The sequence below is a fragment of the Ruditapes philippinarum genome, unplaced genomic scaffold, assembly GCF_026571515.1.
Source record: "Ruditapes philippinarum isolate M1 unplaced genomic scaffold, ASM2657151v2 ctg545_1_1_1_1, whole genome shotgun sequence".
NCBI classification, from domain to species: Eukaryota; Metazoa; Mollusca; class Bivalvia; order Venerida; family Veneridae; genus Ruditapes; species Ruditapes philippinarum.
The window spans coordinates 281,392-306,265 of NW_026854153.1; the positions used below are offsets into that span (position 1 = coordinate 281,392).

General features: G+C 32.5%; 1 protein-coding gene across 1 annotated transcript; it reads left to right on the forward strand.

Moving 5' to 3' along the window:
• Positions 1-493: 493 nt before the first annotated feature.
• Positions 494-19,889, forward strand: LOC132739145 (uncharacterized). Its single transcript, XM_060726800.1, has 16 exons — positions 494-619; positions 5,015-5,127; positions 5,740-5,839; positions 6,287-6,430; positions 9,227-9,381; positions 10,929-11,022; positions 12,092-12,235; positions 13,020-13,186; positions 13,871-13,970; positions 14,368-14,513; positions 15,290-15,417; positions 16,107-16,216; positions 16,992-17,096; positions 17,597-17,727; positions 18,610-18,701; positions 19,118-19,889. The coding sequence occupies exons 1-16, from the start codon at positions 587-589 to the stop codon at positions 19,267-19,269; spliced, it is 1,914 nt and encodes a 637-aa protein (XP_060582783.1). The 5' UTR covers positions 494-586; the 3' UTR covers positions 19,270-19,889.
• The last annotated feature ends 4,985 nt before the right edge of the window (positions 19,890-24,874 follow it).

Consider the following 24,874-nt stretch of genomic DNA (forward strand, 5'->3'; position numbering starts at 1 on the left):
TTCTACGGAAAATACAGGTTACATGAGATTAACATAAGCTCTCCACCCCCCCCCCCCCGCCACTGTATCACACTTTGGAACCAACTCCAAAGGAACATTGTCACCCTGCCTGATCTAAACTAATACAAACAGGCAGTGATTAAGATACAGTATTAGTTGACCTGTTGTGTTTTTACTTTTAAATCTTTCTGTCATCCTTACCACGGATTTATATTATATATATAGTAATATAAATCCGTGTCCTTACTAATAAAAACATTTGAACAATGACTTAAGGTTTTCAGTGTCTCTCACTGTGCTGATAAAGTTCATTTTCAGGTTTTCTCTTCCTCTCACACCTTTCACTAACACATCCGATGCGCACTATTCCTGCCAATAAAACTCGCGAGAAGGGTTGGCAGTACTTCGACATATTTGTTATGTACGTAAACAAAGAAGAAAAATATTTAGTAGTGTCCAATCTATACAGTGTTTTTTTTTGTAGACGACAGCGATTTACATGTAGGTCAATATATTATTTAGGCGGATATGACGTAACATGGCGTCCATTGTTACCAAGTTGTAAATTAACAAAAAATCTGGAAAAATGATTATTTACGTCGAAAGCAAGGAATTCCATGTAAATTATTAAAGATATTATATTATTTTATATATTTCTTTCAATATGTATACTTGTTTTAAAAGTATAATGCGCGCTACACCATATAATTTATAAATATATTTTCTTCTGGTTCGTAATTGGAAATTAATTGGCAAAGTGCCCGAATAGTCTTCTTCCAATATACTTTAATATTTCATGAAAATAATTCAGACGTTTCATTTAAGTTGGTTGATACTGGTCATTATATATACAAATTAGAATAAAAATAACTTGTCATCTTTCAGCAAGAAGAATTAATTCCCTTTTTTTTCTGAATTACAGGACACACATGTAGCATATACATATCCCATAGTAGTCCTAATTATAAGACCTTTACGTAACTTATTTCATATTTATCATTCATTAATCTGATATTTTACATTTTTCATTTTCCATGTTACGTTAGGTCTTAACACATCTTTGCAAAATCGTGTAGCAAAAAAATTGACATTAGACATCAATTTAGATCTAATGAATTTAAACAATTAAAACAGCGTGTATTTACATTAATTTTGACCTATTTATGAACAAAACTAAAAAATGAATACCTTTTAACAAAATCATTGAACTGTCACATCCGAAAAGTCATGATTAAATCCTCTCATTTAATTAAATTCCTTGTACAGCCGATATACAAATGGCCGCCATACAGTGCGCGAATTCTGATTGGCTAATTCAAATGCAAGCGTTTAAATGAGTCCAGAAGTTTCTAACGGAATATTATTTCAACGAAATAATTGCCCATGCACCGTCAGTGTGTTCGAATATATTTTTCCGTTCAAAAAATTGGAATCAATCTGTAAAACGCTAAAATTACTTAACCAATATGGCCGATGAGCAAAATAGACTGATATTTATATTTTATTTTTAATTGATAAGTACATTGTTTGAAAGTTTTTGTTAATGATAGACCATGCAATTGAAAGAACAGAAGATAAGCTTTTGAATAAAGCTTGAAACGCAAGACAATAGACATTTTTTTAAATGCTCTGCGTTTATGAGCAATAACTAGTAGACGTCAGGCTTGACCAACATAAAACTATAACAAGCCTGTACCGTCTAATCTATTGGACTAATCCCATAGGTGTTCGGCCCGTTGATTGGTCTTTACCCTCGGCCCAAATCCCCCCCCCCCCTCACCTACTCTTCAACCCCCTACCTCTCAAAACCATGTAAAATGCAGTACTTTTCATTTTAAACATGTTTTAATATTTGGTATATGCTTTTTATTCAATTACCTATATCTCCCACAAAAAATAAAAAAATGATATATATATATATATTTAGTAAAGGTATGCAACTCGCAGCTCATTTTTCAGCACTTGTCTTAATATGAACTCCATAACTCCAACATTTTGTCACCAATTTTCAATATCTTGGTACCAAATGGTAAGGAATTGATTACTCTTAAAGGAATTAAAGCTGTCATTACAATCATTTCAAGTTTAAAGAAGATATGTAATCTCGAAGTCTCCACAAGGTTAACTCGACAGAGACCTGACCACGTAATGATGTTTTACAATTTGTGTTTGTTAACAAAAAAAACAACTGTAGTTCCAATAAAAAGTCACCTCTGCAACCTCAGCAGGAAGCTTTTGAAAAAAATTGCATAAGAACTTAAGAAGGGGGACTACCACGATACTACCAAATTGATACTGCAACTGGAAATGACTATACATAATTAAATTTGTATTGTTGACAATATTTTACTAAAATTCATATTTTCATGAAATTAAAACAAGTCTGAAGCAGTTTTGCTTTACAATCTTTTATTTAATGCAAGTCAATCCTTTTTGGAAAACGAGAAATACTCTCACTGGAAGAACATATTTTCTGCATATAAATGTTTGTGAAGTTGAAAATGAACATCATTTAAAAAAAACAACTGACACAGTAAAATTAAGATGTCCCTTGTAACACAGGGTTTTACATCTCTTTGAAATTTTAGGGGTCCAGCGGATGCACAGCCTAGAAAAGTAGGGGTCCAGGCCTGAATTTTAGGGGTCCAAAATTATATTCACTATAAAAGACTATGAAGACCACTCTATTTTGCTTAAAATCATTTATTTACCCTGTAAGAGATATGCATGTATATTGTACTGTTTTCATAAGAAGTAAGTAAGTAAGTAAGTAAGTAAGTAAGTAACGACTTTATTAAACAAGGCTTACACATTCAGTTTCCCGATCTTCCATGTGGGCCTCAGCATAACATTATTACAATCAGTTTACATGTACACAACATATACAAAAACAAAACTTCAATGTACATTGTAACATAATGTTGTTGCAATTATTTTTGTAATATTGTAGTTGTATATATTGTAAATTATGTTTTTATTAGAGGCCCACATGAAAGATTGCCAGGGAAACCAAATGTGTAGCCTCGATAAATAAAGCCTTTACTTACTTACTTACTTACAACATATATACACAAATATTATTAAAATAGATCAATTAAATTGAAGTAATGATTGATAAAGCAAAAAATGATATGATTGTATAACAATACAGAGAAAAAGAGCAATATGTACAGATAGGTAAAACTAACATAGTGCATGTTTAAAACAATATTTAGTACCTATTTAAAACAATATTTATACTTATAAATACACCATGGAAATTCAAATGATAATTTAAGTGATATTATTATCTAATACATATTGGCTCATGAGTTATTTTAAAATATAACTAAAATATATCTATATATATACATAAATTTAAGTTCAATTGGAGTAGGAAATCATCATTTGGCATCATTGAATCATAAATTTTCCTATTGGGAAAATATGGGACAAAAGTAAAAGAAACGATAACAATAGTAATATAGTAATAATAAAAATACATATAAGTAATTTATACAACAGGAATAAATCAACAGCTAGTTTAAGGTGAAAACTGCCATTTGATATAAGCTGATTGAAATTTCCGAAGAGTATCGGAATTTCTTATATGTACTGGTATGTCATTCCATATTTTTGGTCCAGAGTATGCAAATGATTTTCTGAAGAATTCTGTTTTAGGTTTTGGTATAATTAGCTTTGCATTTTGTGCTGATCTGAGGTTTAAGTTGTGCCTTTCGTTTACTGTCTGGAATTTATTTTTCATATATGTTGGAAAGTCAGGTTCATTAATTGATTTATACATAAGAATTGACTTTTTGTATATGATTCTTTGGTCAAAAGACATCCAGTTTAATTCTTTGAATAATTCACTTGATGGTGTATCAAAATTTTTGTCAAGGAGTATTCTTGCTGCCCTTTTTTGAAATTTAATGACATCAGATAGTAGTTCGTTATTGCAGTTTCCCCAAATAGTACAACAGTAGTCCAAGTGAGGCAGTATGTATGCATTAAAAAAAAGTTTTCTTGAATGAATATTAAGACACTGTTTAAGTCTAAGAAGTAAATACAGAAGTATATGATTTCAATATCTTTTATCACTAGGTTTTTTTTATAGCCCTTTAGTAGCCCTTTACAATAATATCATGTGCTATTTCCAAGGCTTATAAGTCTTTGAGTGGCTGGAATGTCAAGTTTTAGTAGCATATTTTGTTATTGATAAGGTGATTACACCAACAGACTGAAAATTTGTACTGATCTATTTGTAAATATTTTAGCTGAACTAGTAAACACACAATAGATAACTTTACAGACCAGTCAGCTAAATATGTTGCGTTTTTAAAAATATCATATAACAAAAGGCTGACGAAACCGCTTTTGCACCTCCTCATACTTGATGTCCCAGTCATAAGATAAGTTTGCCGAAACCATTATATTTATAACACCAACGATAATAACATACCCAGTGACTTAATTTCTATAACACTATGAAAATAAGTTTGCAAAAAGCACTGCCTTTTTTATTATCGCCGTTCATGTACAAAATACATTCACATCGACATTGGATACGCTAACCAATAGTAATTGCTTGTTATAAATAGTTCGTCTAAATATAGCAACAGAAAAACCAAAAACAGCTACCTAAAATAGATTTTACGGTAAACGTCATCAGTTACTGTAGCTTGCACGATAGACGTCATCAGTTTCTGCAGCGGGCACTTGCAAATAGCATGCGCAGTAGATTTCAATTATGTTAACTTCCGAAATAAACAATGCAAGCATTTTCTGCTTGGTGTATTAGATTTAAATGGAATTTTGTGAGCTTCGAGAAGAAAGAGATAAAATCATGTCAGGTCAGAAACAATAATATCTATTGTCTAGGATTATTTTTGTGCGTACACTTGGACGCAAGTGGATAACTTATATGCGTACATGTCAAAATTTATGCGTATAGGGACACAGAATTCTGCGTCCCGTAAAACCCTGTAACATATATTATATTCATTTTTTCCCCCTTAATTTTCTTTATTTTCAGTACAAGTCGTTCATCACTGTGGTGAAGCCAGATGACAAGGTTGCCAGGGTGCGAGCACAAATGCTCCACATTCTGTATGAGATTGGCAGAGAAGATTTTCAGTTTAGACTAAGGTAAAAAATCAGAATGTTATTGTAACTTATTTAACCCTTAACCTACCAAGTATCTTAAATGGACTCGTCCAGCTTCTTTTTGGAACTGTCAATTATCAATTTTTGGGATATTATGTTGAAAATTTAATTTACTCAGTAAACGGTATGGAGCCATGTCAGATTACAGATGATGCAAAGTCAATTTGTTTCCAGCAGGTTGAGGGATAATATTTTAAACAGCTTACAGTCTGGTTACACAATCATAGGCTTATGAAAGTATCAGTTCTGACAATGACAAAATGTTTATGGATACAAGGCCTCTAGCCCAAAACAAAATAGAGATATCAATACATTTACATACATTAAATATAGTACAAGAAAAATTATGTGTAAACGAAAAAATTTGCTTGGTACATATTTTATTCTTAAATTTTCACAGGCTGTACATACCATCACAAAATGATATTCTGTTTCTACAGAAACCTTACATACATTACATATACGTTCAGATCTCTCTACATGACTATGTCACAGTATGTATCTACATCTTTCAATATTTAAATCATGCAATGAAGTATATAGTTTTGCAAGTACGTTCTGAAGAGATCAGTTATAGATTTGATATTTTTGCAGGTATAATGGCCAATATCTCAGGGATGTGTTCAGTCTTACAGATTACAAGCTGGTACCCAACTCAGTGGTGCAAATGGTTCCTCTTTCAGAAAGCAGAGACGTGAGTAAATTATAGACACATTTAATGTAGATTTTAACTATTTCATCATGTTTATTGCAGAAAAGTTGTATTAATATTTTTGCAATTGTCTAAATTAACAGAAAACTAGAAAAAAATCATTGATGCATTTCTTAACAAAAAAATATTGTGTACATATTTAAAAAAAAAACTTCTTTTGAAAAAACATTGGACTTTTTTTTGGAAGAATAGTAGACAGTATAAAATGGTTTTGGGGTCATTGCCTATTGTCTTATATGGTTCAGTGCTACATTTTAATGTTCATTTCTAATACTGCCTGAAACATTTCCATGATGACACAAACATTTATCTTGGTGCAAATCTATAAAAATATTACCCAAGCTCCTGGATTTTTGAACTTCATAGCAGCATTTAGAGATACTTTAATTGGTTTTGTTGTGGTGATAATTTTTACTTTTACTTTTCTAGGACATGTCAGATTTGAGGTCAATGTCTAGCAGTTTGACCATGAACTTTGACCCTGAGAAAGAAAAGATACCATCTGTGAAATCAGCCCTCTACTATGAAATAAAGCATCTAAACTGGAGGGAACGTCTTGTGAGGGATATGCATGTATGTAGAATGTTAATCTAAACAGAATTTATCTATGTTTAAACTTGAAATTATTTATATAGATTATATATGTATTGCTTTCAACAGCTCACATATTGTAAGATATGTCATGGTAAAGATATTATTGGGTACAAAGCTGTATTTAGATTTGTGTATTGGGAGGTGTATTTGTTTGTATTCTCATCAGAATTGCCCTGAAATACTAAAGTACCTGAATTGAAAGACCTATGTTTGTAGATTTATCATGAACTGTGTCCAGCCAGCACAAAATCATTGCGAAACCTACTTTAAAGGCCTGATTTAAATGCCTTTTTATTTGATTTAGCTGATTGTGTTTTGAATTTAAAACAGTCCATTATTAGCTCGACTATTCGAAGAATATGAGAGCTATTGTAGTCCCTTCCGCGTCTGCGTTGGTTAAAGTTTTTTGTAAAGTCAAATTTCTCAATTATTGCTTGAGATATTCAATTGAAACTTACAATACTTATTTATAGTAACAATGTACATCAGACTGACAAGTTGGATAATTCTGTCTACAATATTTACAGAATTATGCCCCTTTTTATCTTAGAAATTTTTGTAAAAAATTTTTGTAAAGTCAAATATCTCAATTATTGCTTGAGATATTCAATTGAAACTTACAATACTTATTTATAGTAACAATGTACATCAGACTGACAAGTTTAATAACTCTGCCTACAATATTTACAGAATTATGCCCCTTTTTATCTTAGAAATTTTTGTAAAAGTTTTTTGTAAAGTCAAATATCTCAATTATTGCTTGAGATATTCAATTGAAATTTACAATACTTTTTTAGCTCGACTTTTCTATGAAAAGGGGAGCTATCCTACTCGCCCCGGCGTCGGCGTCGGCGTTAGCGTTAGCGTCGGCGTTGGCGTCACACCTTGGTTAAGTTTTTCGTACCACCCCACTTTATTTCAGAAGTATTACAAGTATGGCTTTGAAACTTACCATACTTGTTCACCATCATAACCTCCATCTACAGACAAGAGTACATAACTCTGTCAAGGTTTTTGACAGAATTATGGCCCTTTTTTGACTTAGAAAGTGTATTGAGCTTGGTTAAGTTTTTTGTACCACCTCACTTTATTTCAAAACCATTGGAGGTATTGCTTTGAAACTGACCATACTTGTTTACCATCACGACCTTCATCAACAGACAAGAGGACATAACTCTGTCAAGGTTTTTGACAGAATTATGCCCTTTTTGACTTAGAAAATACATTGAATATGGGTAAAATCCACTTATTGCCTTAACCTTTGAGATATTGCTTTGAAACTTTTAATGCTATTTCACATCATTACCCCCATCTGTACGCAAGAGAAGGTAACTCTGTCAAGGATTTGTTTTAAAAATTAAGGCCTTTTATCGACTTAGAATCTTGGTTAAGTTTTTAGTACCAGTCCACTTTTTGACTGAACTGTTTGAGATATTAATTTGAAAGTTGGAATACTTGTTTACAATCATGATTCCCAAACATGTCCAGGAGAAGGTAATTCTGTCAAAGATTTTATTTGAATTATGGCCCTTAACTGTCAATGTTTTGTATTATAGGCAAGCACTAAAAAACTTAAAAAATCTAAAAAAATTCATTCCTATCCACTTGTTCACTTTACCATAAATTATGTCATATAAACATTGCTGTAATATTCAAGGGTATCAAACAACTAGTTCACTTTAAAAATACAGAGATTCTTGTATTGCCTTTTACTGCAAAAACTTTTTTTATTGGCAAGCAATAAAAAAGTCGAGCGCGCTGTCTTACGGACAGCTCTTGTTATAGTAACAAGTCTATCTTGCATTTAGGCTGATTTATCTCCCTTTTTCTACTTAGCCTCTTGGTTAATGTTTACATGCAAGTTTTACACATCTTAATAACTATTAAAGATATTTATTTAAAACTTCACATATGCATTTATGGCCATAATTGTAGGTCACTGACCAAAATCCGTAATTCTATCTTGTATTTAGGTAGATTTTTCTCCCCTTTTTCAACTTAAAAATTCATGGTAAAGTTTTGCTTGTAAGCTGTTATCTCCATAGCTACTGAAGGGTTTGTGCCTTTTTTGGGACAATTTTATGCATTCATGATAATAAAGCAGTGATTTACTGGATAAAACGTCTTAATAATAAGCCTTTGTACCTTTTCGAGCAATGTATTCATAGGTAAGCATTATTATACTCAATAAAACACCCTTGTGACAACTTTTTCGAATAGTCGAGCCTTACTGTCCTCGGACAGTTCTTGTTTTACTTAAGGATTTTATATATAAGTTCAAAATCCAGCCAACAATATAAAGTATTGTCAGACTTCAGGCAAGTGTGGATTGAGCTTAACATAATACTGGTGTCACAATCCTGTTGTTATTTTTGAAAATCCTTGTTATTTGGTTGGGGTATGGCATGGTGTTTTTTTGGGCCGGCAGCCTCAAACAGGTGGTTTTTGGTCAATAACTAGAGTTCAGATCGACTTTTGTAATGAAAGCACTTGTAATGCAAGCTATTTTTAGACTTTGCTTACGGTTGATTTTGGCCTCCATAGGATCAAGATCACTGTTACTAAAGGAAGAAAAATGGTTGAACCTTTAAATTACCCAAACACAATAAAGCATCTAAGGTAATTAAAAAAAGCAGAGAACATAGCCCCTGTTTGTGATGGCTCTTATTGAAAACCTGGTTTTGTGGCATTGTCATGTTCCTTGTTTAATATTATTTAAGATTGCAGTTAAAGACAGAATGTTTTTGATAGTTTTTTTTCTTCAATATTTTGTAGACTTTATTATACATGCACTCACTGGCACTGTTCCTGTATCTTTTGACGTCACACTGGTACTCGATTTTCTGGTTACTGGCTTACCTGTTACCATATTGGTACCTTGTGCCCGGCTTCACTCGTATCGGTGGCTATATTGGAAATACTTTTCACAGGTCAGTATGAATGTATGTAAGATATAGTTTCATGATACATGTACATTGTACATACAACTTTTTGTTTTAGGGTCAAAATAGGTCATAGGTTGGTGTAACTTTGTTACATTTATCATTCAGCATATATCTTCAGTAAAAGCCCAATATGTGTATGAATACAGGTGAGGTATATAGGCCACTGTAATTTATGTTAACATTACATTATTTTCTGTGACATTATTTTTATAAATATTTGTGAGATTGTAGAAACCAGTTTTTTTTTTTTAAGAAAACAAAATCTTTAAATATTAATGGTGTCTTTAATCTCTTAATTTTCATCATACCATATGAATACCTTTATATAAGGAACGTCTTACAGAAGTCTTGCAAAAGTCATTTTGCTGTTACTTGACCTGTATTAATTAAAAACAATGCACTACAAATGCTAAAGCAGAAAATTAAGTTATGATCATTAAGAACTGTATAATAGTAGGTATTTGTAACAGAATGAACAGTTTTTAGCTCGACTTTTCTATGAAAAGGGGAGCTATCCTACTCGCCCCGGCGTCGGCGTTAGCGTCGGCGTTGGCGTCACACCTTGGTTAAGTTTTTCGTACCACCCCACTTTATTTCAGAAGTATTACAAGTATGGCTTTGAAACTTACCATACTTGTTCACCATCATAACCTCCATCTACAGACAGGAGTACATAACTCTGTCAAGGTTTTTGACAGAATTATGGCCCTTTTTTTGACTTAGAAAGTGTATTGAGCTTGGTTAAGTTTTTTGTACCACCTCACTTTATTTCAAAACCATTGGAGGTATTGCTTTGAAACTGACCATACTTGTTTACCATCACGACCTTCATCAACAGACAAGAGGACATAACTCTGTCAAGGTTTTTGACAGAATTATGCCCCTTTTTGACTTAGAAAATACATTGAATATGGGTAAAATCCACTTATTGCCTTAACCCTTTATATTGCTTTGAAACTTTTAATGCTATTTCACATCATTACCCCCATCTGTACGCAAGAGAAGGTAACTCTGTCAAGGATTTGTTTTAAAAATTAAGGCCTTTTATCGACTTAGAATCTTGGTTAACTTTTTTGTACCAGTCAACTTTTTGACTGAACTGGTTGAGATATTAAATTGAAAGTTGGAATACTTGTTTACCATCATGGTCCCAAAACATGGGCAGGAGAAGGTAATTCTGTTAAGGATTTTATTTGAATTATGGCCCTTTTTGACTTAGAAACTCAGTTAAAATTTTCATTCTTGTCCACTTGTTGACTTAACCATTTGAGATATTACTTTGGAAGTTGGAGTTCTTATGTGCCATCATGAGACCTATCTGTAAGCAAGAGAAGATAACTCTGTGAAAATGTTTCTTGATTTGTACTTAGAAATTCCTAGTTAAAGTCTTGTGTGCCCTTAACTGTCAAAGTTTTGTTTTATAGGCAAGCACTAAAAAAGTCGAGCGCGCTGTCCTTCTGACAGCTCTTGTTCATGTTTAAAGTACAATCAACCGATGATGGATGACAAAGACTTTAAATGTATTTTTTCAGGCGTTTCTGGTTTTGTGGAATTGTGGGAATCATAGGATTGGCAATAATGAGTGTGGCAATATTTCTTACTGTTGACATCATCACGGACATTGCGGTCAGTATTTGCTATATATTCTGAAATAAGAAGGAAAAATTAAACAATTTAAATAGCAATTAGGAGAAGTAGAGTGACCAACTATTGCTGTTCAAAGCATTTAATTTTTTTGTTAGGTACCAACTTACTCAACCATTGTGACTACTTTTTCAGGTGCACTAAGTTTATCTAAATTGACTAAATGTTTAAATAGACTAATTATCCTTACTAAAGACAGTTCTAGGTAAATGGACTCATTTGATAAAAAATGTAGGACAAAGAATTTTTTTTTAGGTTGTTTATCACTTTAACACTGTGATTTTATTATATATGATGATTTTGTAGTAAGGTATCGGCAAGTATCCAAGAATAAACATAAACCCAAATTTCTTAACATGAAAGAATGTCAAGAATGAAATCCATGCAAAATGGGGCAATTGAAGGGACTGTAACCATCGTTACAAAGGTGCCCCTGCTATTCTTTTAAGCATACTATTTGTTATGGACCATAAGTGTCTCTGTTTTGACATTTTAATTAATAACCCTTTCTTTCATATTGAACTTAAATTGGTCTAAATTTTTTATTTGTTAATGAAATTAAGCTTCAAAGAGTATTTTGACTTTGATTTCCTTTCTTGAATGTAGTCAGATGTTTTTGATTAGTAAAAAACCTTTGTCTTGTATTTGATAGTAAATTGCACCAGTTATGTTATATCTAAGGAAACTAAAATATTTTGATCTGTAGAGTCTATATGAAAACAATTATTTATAGTGCGAATTTAGGAATATTAAACATCTTTTAATGATTTTTTATGATATTATAAATATATGACATAAAATTGTCCTGAAAATTTTAACTGCAGTGAAAATTTTGAGAGATTAAGCAAGAAAATTTTAGATTTTCTTTTTCACAAGCAATTTCATGATTTTCTTCATTCTGCTCAACACTTTACAATATAAAGAGTGCTTTATTGTAAGTTTGTAATAAACTTGTTGTTGTTGGCTGTATTCTGTGAATGTCGCTTTTCCATACAGATCTTTGTATTACCATAAATACAAGGTTAATGGTATAATATTGAATATTTTACAGAGTGATGGTTGTACAAATGGAGAGTTTACAAATGGATGTTCCAGACAAAATATCTACTCAACATTCATATTTGGAATACATGCTCTAATCCTACTTGCTTCTAACATTACATGTGGGCTTGTACTGTACAGCTTCAGAATAGAGGTATGTTTAACATTATCATATAATTTAATTTTAGTTCATTTTATACTTTGGTCACCTTTTACGATCAAATATTAGATGAAAATGCAATATTAAACATTCAGTTTCCAGTTATTTGTTTGGTTTTTATGAAAATCATGATCTTTTATTTTTTGTATGCTAAATTTTCGAGATGTGACAGAATAAGCTAAAACATGTATAGTGTTGACCAATTTGCATTACTACACGTCATTATTTTTGTAATGTTAGTTTCCCATTTTCATACTGTTAATTCCAGTGTAATATGTGACTAAAAATTTTGTACTGAAACAATAAGTAATAGCACTTTTTCACAGTAAAAATCTTGAAACTGAAAACCAATAGAAACAGTGTCCCAATAAAGTATTTGTTTAGGGTTAGAAAATAAATAACACACAGGTTTGTGAGTAGCATCAAAAATACCATCCCTTGTAAAAATACCTTTAGGTAACAGTATTTTCCTCAGGATTATATTTTCACCGTTACTCACAAACCTATGTGTTAATTATATACGAGTACTGTAGTTTCCTCTGTCTATAGTGTAATGTCTATATTTTTTGATGGAACATATATTTGCAATAAACAAGTTTATATGTTTAATGGAATAAATTTACAAGTAAATTTACACAAATGTTTTTGGTATGATAGAATAGGCATTATAGTCATAAAGAAAAGTATCCAGAAGAAGCAAGTAAAAATGTTCATGATTACTAATCTTATGTTAAGTTTGGAATGTTACTATAGTAATTGTTAATTAATTATGTTTTAGGTTGGGGATGTTATAGAGCGATATTTAGTACAAGAACGTGATATTGAGGATGTGATGAAACTTGCACGCAGTTCTAAACTGAAGGATAAGCGGACTGCAGCATATGAGATGGCCACAATGGCTGCATCAGGTGATGACAACAAGTTCAGAATTGTTGCTGAAGGAGGGTATGTCGAACTGATTTGCTAAGAAATTTGTTGATTTTTTTTTGCTCTTTTTTAAAATCTTACAATTGCCTAATGAATCAGCATCAGTGAAAAATTTAGATAGATACAGTACAGCTTGCGCGGAATGTACATTTTCCGACTTCCCACCGCCGGTTCAGCTGTTAGATCCCCAAATCAGCTTCCTCAAAAATTTTCTAATTTTATAATAGTGGTTAAAATTCAATTAAATTATGTCATGTACAAACTGATAAAAGAATTAATCTAAAGAAGAACAAACACAACTTGAAAAATGTTCACATTGATTTAAAGACCATACATTACAGGTTAGATGTAATGATTTTAAGGCCATACATTACAGGTTAAATGTAATGATTTTAAGGCCATACATTACAGGTTAAATGTAATGATTTTAAGACCATACATTACAGGTTATATGTAATGATTTTAAGACCATACATTACAGGTTATCTGTAATGATTTTAAGACCACATATTACATGGTAAGATGTAATGATTTTAAGATCATACATAATTACATTACAGGTTAGACATCATCATTTTATGACCATACATAACAGGTTAGATGTAAAATGTTTTTGAGACCATACATTACAGGTTAAATGTATTTATTTTAAGGCCATACATTACAGGTTAGATGTTATGATTTTAAGACCATACATTACAGGTTAGATGTATTGATAGCCATGATCATCTCCAATGATGAACCTACTCAGGAGTATGCTGTGGAAGCCTTGTCTGAACTTATCACCATTCAATCCATACAGGTATACCTGCCAGATAATTAGTATAATCAAATTTTGTGCCTTTTTACGACACAAAAAAATGTATATATAAATTGATGACACCATAAGTTTGTTGATTAAAATCTCTTGCCTATAGCCACCAAGAATGAGAATAGTCTTGCAAAAACAATATATAAGATGCCTCTGTGGCAAAAAAGTTTTATTTTATGTTTTCATTCCTATGTCGTACTTTGGTATTTAATGATAGAAAAATGGCAGAAACTTACAGTATTGTTTGATGAATATAGTCAAAATTCTAATATTTGATTCTACCATTCAGTTTGCTTCATCTGTTTTATATATAGACATATATATATATGATTAATAATCCTACATGAATTTGGCAATTCATAATTATCTTTTATCACTGTATTTTCAGGACAACTTTGTTGAAGTGGGTGGGGTACGTAATTTGACGTCACTTCTTCACTCTAACAGTGCACGAGTTATTCAAGAATCTGCACGAGCATTATACACCATATGTCAGAGTGATGAAAACAGACATGCTGTGGCAGAGGATCATGGGTAATATTTAGTTAGATGTGTAAAGACTCTTTGTAGCCACAAAGAAAGGGTCAAAACAGTATACAAAGTCCACTTTCATTTGATTTCAACTAATTATCTATATGTATATGCTTTGTGTAATGTTTGATGGGGTCTCTGTTATCTTACACTTAAGATCACTGACTTTTATCTTTTGTAATCTTACTTAACTGAAGGTTTGAATTCCACCTTTGATATCGAATACAATTAAGGTAGCTTGTGATTAGTCAGTGGTTCTACTACATTAAATAATACATAATGGTAGATGAGTACTTATTTGAAGTTATAATAAAATTTATTTGTTACTTAAAGTGACATGCCCATCCAAGAGTATATAGTGAGTGAACAAATGAAAGTCAAAATAAGTTTACATTTTGCCGTAATTCCTTTCAACTTTATAAGTTTCTTTGCATGAACGATAAATAACTCAACATGGCACTAGAAAATTTCTGTAGATATCCATCAGAGTATACCTGTAATGTTCAATTTATAAAAAGAGAGGGCAGTCTTTTTTTTTTTATTTTAGGCAGATTAACATTTCATCGTAAACATTTTATAATATCACCATCATAGCAGGCAAATCTTTTGAAATGTACTGTAGAAAAAATCAGCCCAACTTGACAATGAAAAAATGATCATAATGACACTTTAAACACACCTAGCACACAAACAAACAAACAAAATAGATGATATTTTGTTCAGTGTCACACTTACATTCTGACACAATTTAACTTGTCAATATTTGTCTATTGTCACAGATTAATGGACCTTGCTAATGCAGCAAAGGTTGGCTCTATAGAAACTCAGCGTATGGTGGCAAGTATTTTCCTGGAACTCGTGTTCAACAGTGAGATACGTGTTCATCTTACAACAAGGAACACACCAGGTATCTAAATGTTATAATTTGTGCAACTGGATCTATATTGATTTTTGATATGTTTAAGGGTGTAATAACATAGTACTTGGAAAAAGTAAAAATTAATCTCAAGGGATATAAAGAGGGAGGCATTTTTTTTAAAAGATGCAAATTTTTTCGTTTCATGTTGTTTGGCTTTATTTAATTTTAAAGGGTATAAAGCTGTATTAAAAGAAATATTTTTTATAAAACTTATTAACAGTTGATTGGCAAAAGAGTTGTAACATATCATGACTCTTTTATTTAACACAGATAAATATTGTATGTAATTAGAATAAAATGTTCTGGAACAAAATATATTGCTGCTAATTTAAGTTGATTTTTTTACCATTTATGAACAATTTTGGCCTTGCTCCATTCACTTTTAAAGAAATAATTTTAAATACTTTTTTTCATACAGGTATTTTGGAAGAATGGTATTTTCAAAATTCAAACAATGATTTTTGCAGCACTGAAATATGTAGCTTTATACACTTTAACATGATGTTTATTTAATGTATTCTTTGCATGCCTCAAAACCATTATAGATATGCAAAAATTTGCAAATTGCACAAACAATAGTAATGCAGTATAGTTGTAACAAGCAAGGAAATTATTCATTTTTGTCATGTTTTCTTTGTGACGTTCTCTTCCCAACTGTTATATTTCTGTATTTCTAGCACAAGCATTGGTACATCTATGTAAGAGTAATGACTGGGAGACAATGAGATTTGCCTTGTTGACATTGGAACTGCTTGCCATTGAGAGTTCTGATGTAGTCTGTGCACAGGTATGTCGTATTATTCATATACTGTATAGTACAATTTCTGCAGCACTGCCCTCTATAAAGCAGTAATATTTTAACAAATATAGTATCAGTTCTTCCCAAAGTAATATTTAAAAATAAATTAAACCTTTCAAGAGGATTACCTCTTAGCAACAACAAAACCACCACAGGTCATATAAATTACATTCTAGCTATATTTTCCCATATATCCTATCAGGATATTAGGGTATATGGGAGGAGTTATCTGTCTCTACTATGGTATATGGGAGGAATTATCTGACCATACTGTGGTATATGGGAGGAGTTATCTGTCCATACTATGGTATATGGGAGGAGTTATCTGACCATATTATGGTATATGGGAGGAGTTATTTGACCATACTGTGGTATATGGGAGGAGTTATCTGACCATACTATTGTTTGTGTACTATTGTTTGTGGGAGGATTTTATTTTGTTACTGTATCTGCCTATATTATGGTTTATGGGAGGATTTTTTTTGGCCACCTGCCCAAATGATATTGGGAGTATTTATGCCAACTTTATGATATATAGGAGAAGTTATTTGTTACTTTATCTGCCAACTTTATGATATATACAAGAGGTGTTATTTGTACTTTTTTTACCAATTTCATATTAAATATGAACACTTATTTATGACTTCAACGTTCAAGAAGTATTTTCTGGAAATGTTTATTGTTTATTGCTACCTAAACTACCCATATTTTGTAGTATATGGGTGGAGTTACTATTTTAACCTGCCCATATTGTGTTTTATAGGAGGAGTTACTGGAGATACTGCTGGACATTCCTATCAGAACCAATGACAACAAGCTAAGCCTTCTTGCTGGGAAAATACTGCTTTACTTTGCTGAACATGATCAGGTATTGTAGGATAGATAGAGAAATTCAAAAGTTACTATTCCTTATATTAAACCTAATAACTTAATATTATTACATGTATTGTGTTGGATCATTTAACATTGTTGGAATGACACTTATTTTACACTGCTTTTGTATAAATTTGTAACAGTTTTAAAATGATATTTAGAGTCTCCAAGTAATCAACCTACTTACTGAATCACTGCCCCCTCCTTACTCTCAGTAAGAATCTTGCCAGGAACTTTGAATGTCATCACATGTCCATTATGTTGTCTTGAGTATGACTTGATGTGACTGCCACAAAAAAAAAATTAGAACATGAACATTATTCACTTGTATGTAATATACTGTACATTCTGTATTACAAATATTTTATAAAATCCTATGTTTTTTTATAATTTATTTAAGTAAAACATGTATTATGGTTGACTTTCAGTTATATATATCTTATATCATTAACCTCATTTCTATTAAAATATTATATTCATTATTCCAATTTTCAGTCTCGAGACACTATGCTGTCTATGCCAGACTTGAAGGAGATCTTACTGAACTTTGCCAAGACCAACGATCCAGTCCTACAGAAAGTTGTGATCAAAGTTGTATTCTGCATGATGGACACAAGAGAACTCAAGTAATTATAGCTTTATAACTTATTGTATCAGTCAACATTTTTAAATTATAATTACATGTACATGGAATGTGTCAAAAGACACAATGATACAGACGATTCAACAATATACAACAAATTAATATGGGGCATACACGTTGACTTGATCCTCATATCCTTCACCGCTGTAGGTTTGAATTTTACTATGAATTCCTTTTTGTGAAGAAGCTATCCAGCTAGCTAAGGGAATATTTGGGGTTCTACTCAGATGTCAACTAGTGCCTTAAATAAAGAGGTCTTCCTCCACCAGTATAGCTGGAAAGTTTGATGTAACTTAAAATCCAACAACAACAAAAAAAGAAGAGTTGTAACATTTTTTATTCAAGATTTTGATACTGTATATTTTTATGACAAGAGGTTTTATTTTTTATCATGTAAGTTTATCTATACACCACATGAAAGAAAGTTGCAAGTGGTTCAGCTACTTGCTTGTTAGATAGCTTTATAAAATCTTTAAGATCTCTACCATCGAGAAGTGATGAAAGGGAAATATAAGGTTGTTGATATAATCTCCATGTGTCACTTGTATGGTCTCATAAAGTCTTCCTCTTGATTTCAATAAAAGTTTTAACAGTATGAAAGTTCTTACTATCAATTTAAAGGATAATTATAATTTTTTCACCAATTCTTACATTTTCATTCGTTATCAAATATAAATCGGTGTGTATAGATAAAATAGATGTTTTAAAAGTTCATTCCATGAGGTGAAATGGCGAGATTTTAGCATAAACTCAACTCATTTAAGCGCCTTGTCCGGTATATACCGGAATATAGTTTTTAGTGTGGTGCTCAAAGCCTTTTTAAAGTCTCCCACCATTTTAAAATATATACTATCTGTATCTTCAGGGAGAGAGCTCGTGCCTTGAAACTTGACCAGGTACTGACTTATTGTATGGACCATGCAATTGACAAACCTGTCTGGGACATGGCAGATCAGGGTAAGTTAACTAAGCCTTAATGTGCAAAAGTTCTAAAGTTAAATTCTCTGATTTCAGGAACATTGAAGTTATGCAAAAATGCGTAAACTTGTAGTTGCTAAATATGCTCTTTTTTTCTTCTTTTTTTTCATCAATAGGTGTTTTATTATTATCAGTATCAATTTCATTCAAATTTAAAGTTTTTATTTAAGAAATGAAGTATTTCTTATTTGTTGAGAATTTCAAAAATATTGATTAAACCAGCAAGGCTAAATTTTGTCTATATACATGTACATTGTATTGGTAAAGTTAAAGGATAATTCTGAAGCTATGAGACTTGTTTGTAAAAACGTACATAGTAATGGGAGAACTGATCTTTTATTTATTGTCATGGAATAGAATTTAGGTGTAATAATTATCATTTGTTTTTCCTGTAGGAATACAAGTAATCAACTCAGACGAGGATAATTTCCCGTCCCTTCCTGTGCTGAGCACATTTGAAAAACTTGGAATGGGTCAGAACAACAGCTTTGGTTCCCGAGCCTCACTGAGGTCAGATCCTAGTGCATCTGGTTCCCAGAGGTCATAAGGTCAAAGGGTCACATGATCAAAATAACAACTGGAAATCAAAATTGACTTACTCAATCTGTAGAAACTTTGAATATTTATAGAAGATTGTTTCATCTGTGATATTTAGCAACTGTTGACAGTTGAAAATATTTTCTTTTAACTAACTATAATTATACCTTGTATATCATGACTTGTGAGAACAACATCAGTTGGGTGTGTGATATCAAAAACTTTTAAATTACTTAAACACTGGTACAGTTGATGACATTATATTTAATTTTTACCTTTTATGTAAAAAGTATGAAAAACAAAAACACCAGTAAAATTTTCTTGTCCTGAATAGAGTGATAAAGTTCTAAATACAGAATCAACACCTATGACTTCACATCTAACACCTGTTATATTTTTTATACCGTACATCATATTTGGAAAATTTTGCTTGATCATCATGCCATTTTTTCCCCTACTGGGATAACACTGCATTTCTATGACAAATATTCACTGGTTGAATATATTTCTGTATAATGGGACTAATATAGATGATCATATAATATATTTTTAATTGCTCTGTTGAACAGATAAAATTTAGGATTATCTCTTTTGTTACTGTAATTATTAATGCTAGATTTCTATTAATGAAACTATTAGTTATTACTTTTCTTAACCTTTTACCCTACTGGGTCGGAAAGTAATCAGTAAGCCTTTGCCACAAGTAAAGAACAAGGCCAGCCTACACATCATTGTAGTCTGACCAGGCTCTATACTGTTGGCGGACTGATTTTAAATTTTTGTCTTGATACCCCAGAATTTACAATGAACTGTTCCAAAAATGGAAACTTGACAAGTTCATTTATGAAACTCAGCTGGTTAAGAGCTAAAGCAAATCATGATGCAGGGTTACGGCCCTTGTTATGCATTTTGTGTTGCAAATATCAAATTTGTATAGCTAGTATCATGTCAACATCTTTTGCTTTAGTTTCAAAGAAGTATTCTGACATAAAGAAAGGAAACAAAAAGTTAAAAATACTAGATTTTGTTAAATGGATTATAATTATCTTTACTGTATATAAATTTAAACATGTTTGCAATGTATTAATATTTTTAAAGTTATGTTTATTGTTTATGGCTGGACCATGTTGTTATATATTGGACACATTCATGCATTTATTTATATATAGTTTTTTCTTATTCATATTAAAGAACAAAAATGAAACAAATTCAATAAAATGTTAAATGTTGTATAATAGATAGTCAGTTAACTGGAATAAAATTTTAGGTCCCAACTTATTGACTAATATACCTGAAATATTGCTGAAAGTGCTCAACTTTTTCCAACAGACTTTACTTCCTTTAACCAATTAAGTCTGCCTAATCAAGATTTTAATATCTATGTTTTTAATTAAGCCATTTGAAATATACAATACTTAAAACATTTTGCATTTTGTGGTTGATTATTTAATTGACTTTTTATTTTCTTTTTGTTTTCTGCAATAAAATATTTGTACATTTGAACTTCTTACTAACAATAGATTTTGTAAACTAAACAGTGTGTTGTGTTTTGACTTTGCCACATTTATCATCTACTAGTATCATCTTTCCTTTTAGAGAGGCCAATTTTGATACAAAAAATGTGTAATAAGATACCAAGTAAAGGCGTAATAAGATGCCAAGTAAATATCAGTTTTTAGTATGTTGATGTACCATAATGTATGGTTCAAGTTCAAATGAGCAGTAATTCACTGTATATAACATGTTTGTAATTCACATCAAACTTGATTTACATATTCACTGTCAAAATAAAGAACATATAATCCTAAAAGCCGATAATTATAATTTTAGGCCTTTATTTACTTCTAAGTGCAATTTCTTGGTCAAAGTTAATCACATCAAAAACTTGTTCAGTTTTTTAATTGAAATACATTGCATAAGGGCAGGTAACTTTATAATAAATATTTCACGGGTATGTTCCCTTTTTATACCCCCGCACAACAAAGTTGTAAGGCGGTTATACTGGAATCAGCCTGTCCGTCCGTACAAACCCAAAGATACTTGTGTGACTTGGAGAACAATAGGTAACAGTAAATTCTCTTTGATCCTATTCATTCCGTTTTTACTTGTGTGTCTTTTTTTAAACCTTATGTGACTGAAAATGGCTAAAAAGATCAAAGGCAAAGTCACATAAGTACCATTTTGTAAGTATGGATGTCTCCCCGTCCGTTGGTTTTTCCTTGTCTGCCCAATAACTTAAGATTCCTTTGACCCACAGTCTTCATATTTGGCATGGAGGTTAGTCATGATTGGTAAATGACCCCTATTGGTCAAGGTCACAGGGGCCTTGACTTAACTAGAACTCCGCGAGTCGGATGTGTCGCCTTGTGAACAATATAGTTTAGGAGAAATGGCCAGGACAAAAATGAAATATGAAAATTAACAAAGGGCAATAACTCAAAAAATAAGAAATGCAGAGCAGCAGTTTCTGTGCACTGCACTTCTTATCAATAAGATCTATCATCCTATGAAGTTTCAAGTCTATAGCTTTTATAATTTATGAGAAATGGCCTGGACAAAAATAAAGTATGAAAATTAATAAAGGGTAATAACTCAAAAATAAGAAGTGCAGAGTACCAGTTCTTGTACACTGCACTTTTTCTTAATGAGATCTATCATCCTATGAAGTTTAAAGACCATAGCTTTTATACTTTAGGAGAAATGGCCTGGACAAAAATAAAGTATGAAAATTAACAAAGGGCAATAACTCAAAAAATAAGAAATGCAGAGTACCAGTTCTTGAGAAATACAGAGTACCAGTTCTTGAGCACTGCACTTCTTCTTAATGAGACCTATCATCCTATGAAGTTTCAAGTCCATAGCTTTTATACCTTAGGAGAAATGGCCCGGACAAAAATAAAGTATGAAAATTAACAAAGGGCAATAACTCAAAAAATAAGAAGTGCAGAGTACCGGTTCTTGTGCACTGCACTTCTTCTTAATGAGATCTATCATCCTATAAAGTTTCAAGTCCATAGCTTTTATACATTAGGAGAAATGGCCCGGACAAAAATAAAGTATGAAAATTAACAAAGGGCAATAACTCAAAAAATAAGAAGTGCAGAGTACCGGTTCTTGTGCACTGCACTTTGGGTCATTATAAGAAGCATGCATACCTAGTTTGAAGTCAATCCGACTTATAATGACTGACTTATCCTCCGTAAAAGTTGAAGGAGAGGCGGACACCGACACCACAGCCGCCAACACCGCCGATTTCAAGGCGACACAATGTCATGGTAAGTAGATGACCCCTATTGATTTTTAGGTCACTAGGTCAAAGTCACAGGGCCTTGACTAAAAAAAGCTTGTCTGCCCAATAACTTAAGATTCCTTTGACCCACAGTCTTCATATTTGGCATGGAGGTTGTTCATGATTAGTAGATGCCCCCTATTGATTTTGAGGTCACCAGGTCAAAGGTCAATGTCACAGGGGCCTTGACTAAAAAAAGTTGGTCCACTTAATAACTTAAGAATCCTTTGACCCACTGTCTTCATATTTGGCATGGGGGTTAGTCATGATAAGAAGATGACCCCTATTGATTTTGAGGTCACTGGGTCAAAGGTCAGGGTCACAGGGGCCTTGTCTAAAAAAAATTCCTTTGACCCACAGTCTTCATATTTGGCATGGAGGTTAATAATGATTTGTAGATGACCCTTATTGATTTTGAGGTCACTGGTCACAGGGATCTTGACTAAACAAGCAAATTCGTTGAATTTATATCCCCCACCGAGTACTGGTTTTTATTAACACAACAACTGAAAACATGAGGCTTTATTTATATATTAATCATGGCATTAACAGTAATATTCTTTGAACTTGCTAAATATTCAGGGCAATAACAGAGCCATAACTTTGTGTTAAATAGTAATATCTGGAAATGCCAATGAGATGTATGCATACTTCATAACTAATCAAGGGCCATAAATCTGAGTTACAAGTATCTGACCGGAACAAGGCGACTATATGCACATCTCCTCTTAGTATCCCATAAAAGTTTCATTGAATTCCAGCCAGTAGTTACAGAGAAGTAGCACGGAAACGATTATTGCTCTGTTGTATCTGCCTAAGTTAACAAGGGTCATAAACTCTTAAGTTAAAAGTCTGACCCAAAAAAGGCGACAATATGTCGCATCTCCTCTTGGTATTGAAGTTCCCAATAAAGTTTCATTGAATTCCAGCCAGTAGTTTGCAGAGAAAGTAGCGAGGAAACGAATATTTTCTATATGGAAAATACCTGCATAACTAATCAAGGGCCATAACTCTGAGTTAAAGTGTCTGACCCCAACATGGCAATGATATGGCGAAATCCTTCTCTTGGTATTGAAGGTTCCCATAAAGTTTCATTGAAATTCCAGCCAGTAGTTGCAGAGAAAAGTAGCGCCGTAAAGATTTTTTTGCTCTATATGCATACTGCATAACTAATCAAAGGCCATAACTCGCTGAGTTTTTAAGTGTCTGACCGGAACAAGGCGACGATATGCGCATCTCCTCTTGGTAATTGAAGGTTCCCATAAGTTTCGTTGAATTCCAGCCAGTTAGTTTGCAAGAGAAGTAGCGAGGAAACAATTTTTTTCTCTATATGCATGCCGCATAACTAATTCAAGGGCCATAACTCTGAGTTAAAAGTGTCTGACCGGAACAAGGCAACGGATATGCGCATCTCCCTCTTGGTATTGAAGATTCCCATAAATTTTGTTGAATTCCAAGCCAGTAGTTGCAGAGAACTTAGCGCTAGGAAACGATTTTTACTCCATATTGCATACTGCATAACTAATCAATGGCCCATAACTCTGAGTTTAAGTGTCTGGACCGGAACAAGCTGACGATATCGCGCATCATCTCTTGGTATTGAAGGTTCCCATAAAGTTCCCGTTGAATTTTCCAGCCAGTAGTTGCAGAGGTAGTGCGGGAAACGATTTTTACTCTATATGCATACTACATAACTAATAACGGGCCATTTTAACTCTGAGTCAAAGGGTCTTGACGCGGAACAAACTGACAATTTGCCGCATCTCCCTTGATATTATATGATTCCCATAAAGTTTTCGTTGAATTCCAACCAGTAGTTGCAGAGAAACTACTTCCGGAAACGAAATTCGGACGGACAGATGGACGGATGGGAGGTACGGACGGACAGCGTTCCAGGACAGTAATTATGTGGCTACTCCATTGTTCTCTTCTATTGTTTTTTTTAAGCCACACAAAAGAAAAAGCCACAAAAACATTACGGAATGAAGACATCAAGCGAGAAAAAACAGTTACCTATTGTCCCCTAGCCAATAATTAACTCTTCTGTGGATGCGGCAAGGACGGACGGACGTCAACGCCAAAACTATATCCCCCTCCCGATTCCATCGGCGAGGGATAAAAAAGCTTGTCTGCTCAATTGCTTAAGAATGCTTTGGTCAACAGTCTTCATATTTTGGTATTGAGGTTGTTTATGACTAGTAGATGACCCCCTATTGATTTTAGGTGACTGTGTCAAATGTCAAGTCACAGGGATTTTTACTAAAATAAGCTTGTCTGCTCAAATGCATAAGAATGGCTGTTCGCAGTGTATTGATTTTGACATTTA

Coding starts and splice junctions, on each gene's coding strand:
- LOC132739145 (XM_060726800.1), top strand. CDS start 587: ATGATTATTTACGTCGAAAGCAAGGAATTCCAT. Junction 14,514..15,289: donor GCTGTGGCAGAGGATCATGG/GTAATATTTAGT, acceptor CTATTGTCACAG/ATTAATGGACCTTGCTAATG. Junction 16,217..16,991: donor CTGATGTAGTCTGTGCACAG/GTATGTCGTATT, acceptor TGTGTTTTATAG/GAGGAGTTACTGGAGATACT.